Below are 12,259 nucleotides of genomic sequence, written 5' to 3' on the forward strand. Positions count from 1 at the left end.
ATTAGTAAATGTTATTTGTTGAGTGCTTACTGTGTGAAGAACACTGTAGTAAATGCTTGGAAGAGTACAATACAATTGAGGTGATAGACACGTTTCCTGCCCACAAGGAGCTCACAGTCTAGAGGAGGAGAGAGACATTAAAATAAATGAATAAATAACCGCTATGTACCTCTAAGTCCCCCTCAAAGGCCTAGAAAGTTTCCAGTATTTCACCAGTACTTCCAGAAGACAAGAGGCAGAGCTCAGATTAGGACACAGGTCCTTCTGACTCCCAGGCCCATGGGAGTCTGCTGGGAAATAAGACTGGGGGGCCCATGTGGGACATGGACTATGTCCAACCTGATTAGCTTGTATCTATCCCAGCGCTTAGAACAGTAGTTGGCACATAACTGCTTAACAAACACTATAGTTACTATTATTACCATTAACTCGAGAGATAAAGTGTTCTAAACTATAAACTCATTCTAGATTGTAAGCTTATTGTGGGCAGGAAATGTGTTGACCAAATCTGTTATACTGTACTCTCCCAAGTGCTTAGTATAGTGCTCTGCACATAGTATGCGCTCAATAGATATGATTGATTGATTGATTGATTGCTTTAAGTGTTACAGCCAGGGGTTGCTATTGCACAGCCTCAGCTCTTCATGCCTGGGCGATGGATCTAATTGGCCACTCAAGCTGCAAATTCCAGCAGTCATTTGGACTTGCACCCACTGACACACACAGAGTATGACCACCCAGAAGTGAGTCTGGATCCATTTCCAGTTCCAGCTGGGTCAGTCTGGGTTACTTCTGGTTCACTTGATGCTTGGACTGAGACTGGGCCAGCTCCAGATTTCCAGCCAGTCACGGCTTCTGATAGAGTGACTATCCACAGTTCCAAATGGTTTGGGCTTTTTTGTGGGCTGCATTTGGATGAAATCGGTTAAAGACGCGTTTTAAAGAACAGCTCGTTCGTCTTTCAGCCAAACGTTCACTATAACCTCCGAAGCCAAAACAATCCTCTTTTGTCTCATTAGCTATGATCCATGTCTAATTCTCATACAACAGGAAGAGAAGAAATAAAAGTTCCCCTTCAGATCTTTCAACTCCCCCGGTACTCAGGTGGACTGTGTATGTTAGGAAAAAACATTTATTGGGGGGGACACATAGTCTAAACACACACTGATCTAGAGACATTCTCCAATCACGACAACAAATTCACATTAATCCTAGAAAAATGTAGCCAGCTCTTCCCATTGATCAAAAATGGCTTAAAAAAAACAAAACCAATTATTCGGATGTGTTCAGTGAAGGGTTATGACACTCAAGATTTGGACTTGGTCCAAAATCACGTTTGCTTTTTTTCTCCTTGCCATCAAAGATAAGACATGACCTGAATTTGTTTTTCCTAGATCAGATTAGATTTTGAACTAAAAGTGAAATTTTTATGCATGTTAACCTATCATGCAAAATACACTTTGGCATTTTACATTCTTTATAGTCTCCATAAACAGCCTCTTTGATTTGCTGAAGACAGAGGCCTCCTTATATCTACAAAGCTCTCCTTTTGTGGCCAGGATGGGGGTGGGTAGATTTCTAGAATCAGAGCCGAATGAATTGTGGGCGATAATGCTTCAAGGGAAAATTGAATTAACCTTTCATAAAATATACAGAATATTTCTATAAGTATCTGTGACTTGAAAAAGACATTCATTCCAGATTGATGGACTGACTGATAAATCCCATTACTCAGAATCAGGTTATCACTAAGCCAAGCAGAGGATTGAGACAATTATTTTCATATTTTGGAACAGACATTTGCCTGAGAATGATTCTGCCTTAGGGCTGGAGTCTACATCAAATACCCTAGGCCAATAATGGATACCGCTTCCTTTCTGAAAGGCCTCTAGACAAGGAGATTCCACAATGCCCCTCAGAAATGAGTTCCACTGCTTATTGTCTCTCATGCTCAGAGAGTTCTTTACACAGTTACACAGCATTCCTGCGACAGCAGTTTAAATTTATTTCCTCCTCTGACCTAACAGAAGATGAATTTGTAACACCTTTGACCCTCGGCTTTCTCTTCTTCCAGCAAGCTAAATAATCCAAATTCTAATAATTTTTTTTCTTGCAAAACTGGTCCTCAAACTGTCAATTTTTGGACTGGGCCTAGATATGTACCAAGTGGGTAGGGGAGTGGGGGATTAGAAAGAAGACTGGATCCAACCTGAAAAGCTTTTCACCTATCCCAGAGCTTAGTACAGTGCCTGACACACAGTAAACACTTAAAAAATACCATAAAAAAAAACCTCTTTGGTAATGCTGCTCCTGGAACTCTAACAGCTGTTTGGTGGAGTCAGTTGGTGGAGTCAGAGCTCAGAGACTCATTAAAGAAACTTTCTCCCTCCACCTATCTTTTCTATTTGCTCTCTGGAGGTTGACTATTGACGCTTCTTTTAGTCCCCTTTCCATTTCTCCTCAGATTTGTAAATTAATTTAGTGTTTGCCTTCCCCTCTAGACTGCGAATTCCTTGAGGGCAGGGGTCACGTCTACTAATTCCACTGTACTCTCCTAAACTCTTAGTACAGTGCTCTGCATACAGTAGGCACTCAAAAAATACTGTTCATCCATCTTAATTAAACCAGTGCTGAGTGTATTATTAATGCATCCCAAATTTCTCTTTGAAAATAACTGTGTTCCCTCATTGGTAGAGTGGAGATTTAAGACGTGTCTTCCTTCCCCTTTAGACTGGGAGTCTCTAGACCCAATGGGATTCCATCAATTCTACCCCAGAGCACAGCACAAATGCTCAACACCACCTTCATGTAGGGCAGGTACTGGGCCAATCTGACAGTGCTTGGCGCTGAGTAAGAGCTGGACAAATATTACAGTTATCACGATTACCATGGCCTGGTCTCAGTCGCCTTGCCCCCTCCTACCTCACCTCGCTGCTCTGCTACTACAATCCAGACCACACGCTTCACTCCTCTACTGCCATCCTACTCACTCTACCTCAGTCTCGTCTATCTCACCACCGATCACTCACCCCCACTCTGCCTCTGGACTGGAATTCCCTCCCTGTTGATATCTGACAGTCACTCTCCCTAGCTTCAAAGCCTGACTGAGGGCACATTCATTCAATCGTATTTACTGAGCGCTTACTGTGTGCAGAGGACTGTACTAAGTACTTCCTTGAGGCCTTCCCTAAGTCCTCATTTCCTCTTTTCCCACTCCCTTCTGAGTCACCTCAATTTGCTCCCTGCATTCATTACCCACCCTCAGCAATTATGTACATATCCATAATTTATTTACATTAATGTCTGTCTCCTCCTCTAGACTGTAAGCTCAATGTGGGAAGGAAATGGGTCTACCATTGTACTCTCCCAAGTGCCGAGTACAGTGCTCTGCACGCAGTAAGTGCTCAATAAATATGACTGATGGTTTGACTATAGTTTAGATTTCAGCTTGTGGTCCACTACCCTGCCATAGTCTTTTTGGAAATACCGTCCTGTTTGATATTTTTCACTAGTCTTCCCTTTGAACCTCATTTTGTCTGGATTACCTAAGTAACGTAGCCATAACATTTATTTTCATTTTCATGTCTTATTATTCATTAGAAAATAAGCAGAAGTTACTTTAATGGAAAAGTCTCATTTAATGCATGGGGCCTCATTCTTTTTCAGTAAGGGATATATTCCAAACAATTTTAAATTGCCCTTAAAAATACTGCACTGACAACAATTGATATAAAGTGCTAGTTCAAAGTAAAATAATGACTTTCTGTGATATGGGATATAATACCTACCGTTTTGTCTTACCCCAACAGCAGAAATTATTACTGGAACTGAGCAATGGCTTAATGCTTTTTTTATCACTGGAATATAGCTATCTTTTACTTCTTGAAATGATGACTTGTCATTTACAGAGTATTTAATTATGATGATGTCGGCTCCAACAATAAGATTTCGAGAAGTATACCAATCACTGTCAAAAATGTCCTAAGGAAAATAAAAAGACCATTCCTTAGTCCACTTGCAAAAATGGTTTATGACATTACGAAAGATATTTTTTTCCAACTGATAATTTAACTTTCTCGCTGTATTTAATTAGCAGGCCACATGCTGAAGGTTCATTCGTTTTATCTTTAACTGAAAAGGAGCTGGGATTAAAATCACTTGAATTCTCCAATTTCCCTGAAAATCAACCTGTTATATTTATTGAGTGCTTACTCTGTGCAGAACACTGTACTAAGTGCCTGGAAGAATTCGATATAACAGATTTGGTAGACATGTTCCCTGAAAATGTATTTTCCTGCCTGGAAAACTGTGCACCAACATGAAGGTAGGCCTTGTTAGATCTTGGAAGTCTGAAGAGAATAGGAGATTAAATCCTTCAGCATTTGAATTTTAAAATACGCATTCAGTGCCACAATATGCTTTGTCTCTTTAGTCACTTAATAATTTCAAAAATGTATAACTATAGCAGCAGTTGCTGCATAACTGGTTTAAGGGCTTGAGATCTGATGGATCTCATGTGATCCAGTTAAATTCTATAGGGTTTTACTGTGGGCTTTTACACGGACATTTTGCTGCATGCTTTCTTTGTGAAGTTTTCTTTGCCAGTACCCATATTTAGGGAATTCAGACATACTTTCCAGCTTTGGCACTTTCTGCAGTGCTCATGGAAAAATCTGCACAAAAGATGCTGTGTAGTCACTGGGTAGGAAGTCATACGGAAGCATTTGCAATTCCTAGACTTTATCCACATAAATTATAAAAGCACCAGAGCATTTCTCCTTCACTGTTTTGAAATCCCTGGATGAGGTAGATATAAGGAACTAGATTCATAAAATTAATGTAATGCAGCTATGCTCATGACCCATATTTATAATGCAAAGTCTAAAGTGCATAAAATTTGCCACCAAATACTGGAGGTCAAAGTTGAACACTTGGCAAATCCATCTTACACATTCTTTCAGCACAAAGGGTCGCTGAATAGGTTTACCTCAACTATTCCATTTTCCCCTGCATGGCAAAATTCATGCTTCTTCCAGGAGACTTTTGGGACTTTGCTACTGTTTAGAAAAGTAGGAGAAAGGAGAGAGGGCTAAAGAACTGGCTTTGAAAAAATGGGCTAAATGTGGTGGGTGATGAAAACTTTTATTTTGAAACCTAAATCCAGAAGAGAAGAATAGCATGGAGGCAGCTGTCAACAAGAAGCAGTGCTGCAGGTAGGGTGCTCACTATTCTTGCCCAGAGCTATCTGCTATTCAGGAGAACTGCCCCCACTCACCTCCCCCTGCCTCAAAAAAAAAATATTTTTTCTTTTCATTCTAACTCTACGGAATGCTGCCTCTAACCCTATACCCTGCTGGGGCCGATGAGCAAACAAGCAGCAGCTGTCAACAGCGGGTGAGAAAGTGAAGAGGCATCATAGAACTATGCACAACATGGAGAGAGTCAAGAGCAGAGAACTGTTGAGGAAGTTAACAATAAGTAAAAGGAAAAAGTGTTCTGGGCCTGAGAGGTCAGCAGGCAATGGAGAGAGGCAAACAAGTTGGAGGAAGGAAAGGAGCCAGCAGAGAGGAACAAAGTACAGTCAAGGTTATGAAAGCTTCCATGCTCGGCTCTGCCAACATTTCCCAATTCTGACCCACAAGACCCTCAGTGCTCCAACTTGGGTTAAGTTTGAATATTAGCACAATATACCACTGAAGTAGGCAGGAGACAATAATAATAATGTTGGTATTTGTTAAGCGCTTACTATGTGCCGAGCACTGTTCTAAGCGCTGGGGTAGATACAGGGTAATCAGGTTGTCCCATGTGGGGCTGACAGTCTTAATCCCCATTTTACAGATGAGGGAACTGAGGCCCAGAGAAGTGAAGTGACTTGCCCAAAGTCAGACAGCTGACATGTGAGGGAGCTGGGATGAGAACCCATGACCTCTGACTCCCAAGCCCGGAGTCTTGGAACAAAATGAGACAGACATAAAACAAGATGTTAAATTATGTATTTACCCACGTTTCAAAAAGGGAATGGAGCTACTTAAACAAAAGAGAGAGATGGTGAGTAAACATCATGCAGGATTGAGAAAATGATTCAAAAACACATTGCCCCTAAAGAGATGTAAGTAGGAATATGAGTGAAAAATGGGACAACAGTTCACTGTACTTGGGACTAAAACAAGATTCCTAAACTGACTTTCACTTGAGATGCAAGTCATTCATTTATTCATTCGTTCAATCGTATTTATTGAGTGCTTACTGTGTGCAGAGCACTCTACTAAGGACTTGGAAAGTACAATACGGCAATAAAGGGAAACAAATCCCTGCCCACAATGAGCTCACTACTTAACCTTATGAGAAGGGAATGGTTAAGGCATTAGCTTGAGAAGTAGCAGTGGCCCAGTGGAAAAACTGTGGGCCTGGGAGTCAGAGGACCTGGGTTCTAATCCTGGCCTTGCCACTTGTCTGCAATGTGACCTTGGGCAAGTCATTAAACTTTTTTGTGCCTTGGTATCCTCACCTATAAAGTGGGGATTAAGACTGTGAGTACCACGTTGGACAAGGACTGTGTCCAACCTGATTAGCTTGTATCTACTCCAGTGCTTAGTACAGTGCCTGGCACAAAGTAAATATAATTTTTTTAAAAGGTAGAGATTTAAAATGAGAGCAACATACAACCAAGAAAATGTAAAATTCACAATAAAAGTTTAATGGGTAGTATAAATTTACGCTAAGTGGATCTGGTAGTAAATAGGCATGAATCTGAAAAAAATTTGGAGATCTTGAGAAGAGTTCTAATGAAGTATGACAACGTTTTGAAAATTTAAAAATTCCAATTTGAAGTTATTTTAAAATAAATTCTAACACTTTGTTATACCTCTCTATTAGCATTAGTAGAACTTATGTAACAGCTGGCAGTTCATGGTAGCATATACTACTAAATGAAGACATTTCTGAGGGTGTCACAATTGATCAGCCAATCTTAATGCTATATGCTCAAGTGAGTGAAGCCTCATTTAGAATTACTGTCCTAACCTACTGATTATAACACCGTATTTAAAGTTGAAAATAACATTTTGCATTTAAATCTCTTCATTTTACCCAGTTGTTTTAGGATCTAACTAAATTACTATGTTCTCAGTCTGACATTCCCCCGGGGTTTCTTTAAAAGATGGTTTAAGTGTTTTAAAACTTCCTTTCTGAAGAAACATAATTCTGTCCACTTCAGGTGCTTGTTTACACTGGATGTGTGACAATGTCTTCAATTTTTAACAAAATGTAGACAAATAATTAAGATTTAGTATGCCTAATCACTGTTTCTAGTTGTAAAAGTCAAGTGCAAAATGCTTCAGTAGATAGATTTGTAAATCCCACCCCCCTTCTATGGAAATCGTGAACATTTTAAAGATAATTTTTTTGGTATTTTCCAAATGGGTAATAATAATATAATAATGTTGGTATTTGGGTAGTCCATAGCCGCGTCAGATGGCAAGTTCATGAACACACAACTTTGATGTCCATGAAGTTTCGTGAAGTAAAAAAGTCAGATATACAATGCTGGGACATGGACTTTCATTACTGCTTGGTCTTTGATGAACTACCAAATTACACTTTTGATCAGGCAGGCAGAATTGATGTCTAAAACAAAGCTAACGTTTAAACAGGTATTTCTTTACGGCAGCCTACAACAATTTCCATCAATGGAATACTGTGTACTGACACAGTTTCCTAAAAATGACCTAAAGTATTTTTACAAAACCAGCAGAGGAAATGCAACACATACTTGAATCCTTTCGGAAACTGCCTTCACTTTTTTTTTGGGCAGTCCTGTAATAAATTTGTGTCTCATGTCCTGTAGATAAGTGTGTTTATATGTGGAAGTCTGAAAAATGGTCTAATTTTTTCAACCAATTTTTGCATTCGAATAATATGAACTCCAAAGCAAGTGGGAGCACTTGCTTCGTACGCAGCTTGTAGATCTCCAGTGTGTGTATGAGCTATGATTAGAAGCAAAATTAAGTTAAATCCACAATAAAGACGAAAGGGAAAAACGAATCTAAGACCGCTTTCCTAATTCCATCTGTGTTGTGAAGTGGTTTCTTGCTTTCAAATGTATGTTGTCTGTATTAATAGGAAGCTTCTTCAAGGCAGGATCTTAAAAGAGTCTGGTGACCATTCTACACTGCTTAAGCACAGATGGGTACCTAATAGCTGAGATAAACATTGCCAGTTATCATTATCATTGAGGTTGTAGTGTCACCCTTTGCCTTGAAATGTCTTAGATTTGGATGACTTTTTCCTTGAGTCATTTAATGCAGACTTCTTTGCAGTTTCTTTCAAATTAAATAAAATATACATTGAAGCCTCCTCGAAAAAAAGAAAGTGTGTTTATAAAATTAGTAACTGTATGCCACAAAGAGGCCTCACTGATAGCTTCTGTCCTTTTTATCTTGAGCCGTTCCGGTTTTATAACGTATACTAGTCCCTTCAAAATAGAGTGCTCATTTCTAATATTGTAGTTACCTAGTTGAACAAAGAATACTTATATGTTTGTTCTTTAGAAGTCCCCCAAATTCTCATTTTCAGGACTTTCCTAGCTTGCATGTAAGGATTTTTCCAACCCAGATATTGACTTTTTTTGTTTTGGATGAATCCAATCTATAATTCTATATGCTTAGAGGGTCATATTAAAATGAAAGAAATTTGCAAAATCAAAGTAATCACCAAAAATTGAATTCTGGAATATCCAGAAAAGTTGTGTACTATTAAAAATTTTCACTATGCATATATAAATATAAATGACCAGCCAACTATGCTGGCATACATATATACACATATTCTCACTCTCTCTCTCTCTCTCTCTCAACAGGCTAGGTTTTTTTTCATTGAATTTTGAGTTTTTCCCAAACTTCCCATGGTGAAATTACGAAGTTGCATTTATTGCAATCTACTAAAAATTACCCAATTAAATGTTGGTTTTACTTAAAAATTATCATCATAACCGATGGATTCAACTGTCTGCTTTCTGGGTCACTTTTCCAAAAACCTAAAAGGTAGACAGTACAGCAAACTAATTGAAAGATTAAAACATTAAAAATGAGATATTTACTTCATCTTGAAATCTCTCCATATTCAAAACTACGATATTAGTAAACTTGGGTTGCATGTTTAATGCCTCTGATGATGATGAAGACTGCACACTTAAATTCGCCTCTTGTCTTTTCATTTAGTTTCTGAACTATTCCACAAAGAAAGATTTTCTGCTACGTTACCACACAGCTCATCATCCAGAGAAAATAAATCTCATCTTCTTACAGGTGCCCCACAACCACGTCACCCAATTACAGGGAGTTTCACCATTAGCAGCCACCTACCTAAGTATAGTACTGACATATTGCTAGCATTTATATACTACCTCTTGCCTTCAAAAGAAGACACGTAGCCTAGTGGATAGAGCACAGGCCTGGGAGTCAGAAGGCGCTGGGTTTTAATTCCGGCTCTGTCACTTGTTTGCTGTGTGACTGTGGGCAAGCCACTTCACTTCTCTGTGCCTCAGTTACCTCATCTGTAAAATGGGGATGAAGACTGTGAGCCCCACACGGGGCACAGACTGTGTCCAACCTGATTAGCTTGTATCCGTTCCAGCGCTTAAAACAGTGCCCGGCACATAGTAAGCCCTCAACAAATACCATGGGAGAGAGCCTTAATCTGAGAGGGGTTTTGTTTTTGGTTAGTTTTCTCAATTTAAGGAATCACTCCGGAATTTCCAAAACCAAAAGGAAAAGTGTTTTTTAATCGTTTCTAAATTCTGTGGCTAGATCAAATAAACGGAGGCGAAAAAGCATCCTCGCCTGGACTTTAAAAGTGGATAAAGCCGCTGCTGTCTCTTACCCAGATGGGACAGTCGTGGACCACCAGTCTGACATTGCCAAACACACAGGCTTGGTACTCGGTAAATACGGGATGCGCGACGGAGTTGGCGGGGTTCAGCAACAAGCTGCTCTCGGCCTCTGAGACCAGGGCGCTTCTCCCCAGATAGGTCCAGATGAGGCCTGCCCGGCGGGGGTCCTGCGGCAACCCTTCTCCCTCCTTTCCCAAGGCAACGATGTGGATGGACCTGTGCACAGACAGACACGCACACAGAGGAGTGGATTTCTGCTGCTGCCCCTCTGCCCTTCGCAGGGCAGAGGACGGGTGGATGGAGGAAGGGATGGACGGACGGATGGATGGATGGACGGAGGGATGGATGGACAGGCGTAGAGAGGGATGGATGGATGGGAGGATGGATGGAGGAAGGGATGGACGGATGGATGGAAGAACGGATGGCTGGAAGGATGGAGGGATGGAGGGATGGAGGGATGGATGGACAGGCGGGGGAGGGATGGATGGATGAATGGACGAATGGATGGAGGGGTGCATGGAGGGAGGGATGGACAGATGGAGGAGTGGATGGATGCATGGAGGGGCGGATGGATGTATGGAGGGGTGGATGGACGGATGGATGGTGGGGTGGATGGGTGGATGGAGAGGCGGATGGATAGATGGAGAGGTGGAGGGGCGGACGGATGAACTGATGGACAGGTGGACGGATGGATGGAGGGGGTGGATGGGCAGATGGGGAGGCGGACGGATGGATGGAGGGGTGGATGGACAGTTGGAGGGGCGAATGGATGGAGAGGTGGGCATACGGAGGGATGGGTGGGCGGGTGGAGAGAACCGGGGGGATGTATGGACAGAGGGAGGGATGGAAGGGATGGCCGGATGGGAGGGATGGGGGGGACGGAGCGGTGGACGAAGGGAGGGCCGGAGGGATGGCGAGAGGGAGGGGGGCAGTGGAAGGGCAGAGGCTCGGGCCCCCGGAGGCCGCCCCCCGGTCCCCCCCGGTGCCCCCCCGGTGCCGGTCCCCGGCGGTGGCGGCCTCGTACATGGTGTCTGGTCCCGGGGCGGCGGCGGCGGCGGCGGCGGATCTGCGGCGGCTCGGCTCATCCCCGCTCCCCGGGGGCGGCGGCGGCGGCGGGACCGAGCCCGGGGACCCCCCCCAGGACCCCCCCCCCCGGCCGGAGGGGGGCACGGAGGCGGGGGAGAGGCCGGGGGGCTGGGGGTGGGAGGCCGGGAGGGGCTCAGGGCCGGTCCTGCCCGCCGGCCGGCGACCCTCTGCACGCGGGGACGGTCCGCTCGCACTCCGGACAGGCCCGGCGCGCCCGGGGGGCACACATTCCCTCCTCCTCCTCCTCCTCCTCCTCCTCCTCCTCCTCCTCCCCCCAACGGTCAGCCAGCCCAGCCGTCAGCCGGCCCAGCCGTCAGCCGGCCCATTCGGCCGACGGCCCAAACCCCGCAGCCCCCGCAGCCCCCGCCCCGGACGGCGGGAGGAGGAGGAAAAGGAGGAGGAGGGACACGAGCGGGGGAGGTGGCCCGGCGGGCTGCACCGTCCGCTCCAGCCACTCATCCGTTCAACCGGCAAATGCCATCGCCTCAATGAATGCAATCGTTGAAACAAATAGAGAATAATACAGATGAACGCTTTGGGTCGGGACCGCAGGGCTCCGTAGCTGCAGGCAGGGTCTGCGCGTCTGCATGCAGGGCTCCGGGTCCGCATGAGCGGCTGCCTGTCTGCATGCAGGGCTCCGGGTCTTCATGCACGGCTGCCTGTCTGCATGCAGGGCTCCGTGTCTGCATGAACGGCTGCCTGACTGCATGCAGGGCTCCGTGTCTGCATGCACGGCTGCCTGTCTGCATGCAGGGCTCCGTGTCTGCATGAACGGCTGCATGACTGCATGCAGGGCTCCGTGTCTGCATGCAGGGCTCCGTGTGTGCATGCAGGGCCGCATGAACGAGAGCCAACCGGCCTGCCGTATGACTGTTCCACTGGAAAGGTCATCCTCCTCCGAGGGGACGGGAGAAAATAATAATGTTGGTATTTGTTAAGCGCTTACTATGTGCAGAGCACTGTTCTGAGCGTTGGGGTAGATACAGGGTGTCCCGTGGGAGGCTCATAGTCTTCATCCCCATCTGACAGATGAGGTAACTGAGGCCCAGAGAAGTGAAGTGACTTGCCCACAGTCACACAGCTGACAAGCGGCAGAGCCGGGATTCGAACCCATGACCTCTGACTCCCAAGCCCGGGCTCTTTCCACTGAGCCACGGAGGAGCAGGAGAAGGGGGGTTGAGGTCGGGGGTTGAGGGGTGAAGGGTCAAGCGTAGGGTCAGAACCGCCAGAGCAGAAGCTGTGCCCGGACAGGGCAGAGAGGGACCTGCATCTCTGGGAAGAATT

The 12,259-nt window shown here is 44.4% G+C and overlaps 1 protein-coding gene across 2 annotated transcripts in view; it reads right to left on the minus strand.

The window, feature by feature from the left end:
* Nucleotides 1–10,947, minus strand: part of RHOBTB3 (Rho related BTB domain containing 3) — a 55,819-nt gene extending 44,872 nt beyond the window's left edge. For both annotated transcript variants that reach the window (XM_029059216.2, XM_029059212.2), the window contains exons 1-3: nt 10,914–10,947; nt 9,880–10,105; nt 3,789–3,981 (exon numbers count right to left, since the gene is read on the minus strand). In XM_029059216.2, the coding sequence (XP_028915049.1) occupies nt 3,789–3,981; nt 9,880–10,105; nt 10,914–10,915 (421 nt within the window). In that variant the 5' untranslated portion in view covers nt 10,916–10,947. The remainder of the gene's footprint in view (nt 1–3,788; nt 3,982–9,879; nt 10,106–10,913) is intronic.
* Nucleotides 10,948–12,259: the final 1,312 nt, after the last annotated feature.

The sequence above is a fragment of the Ornithorhynchus anatinus genome, chromosome 1 (assembly GCF_004115215.2).
Source record: "Ornithorhynchus anatinus isolate Pmale09 chromosome 1, mOrnAna1.pri.v4, whole genome shotgun sequence".
Taxonomy (NCBI): domain Eukaryota; kingdom Metazoa; phylum Chordata; class Mammalia; order Monotremata; family Ornithorhynchidae; genus Ornithorhynchus; species Ornithorhynchus anatinus.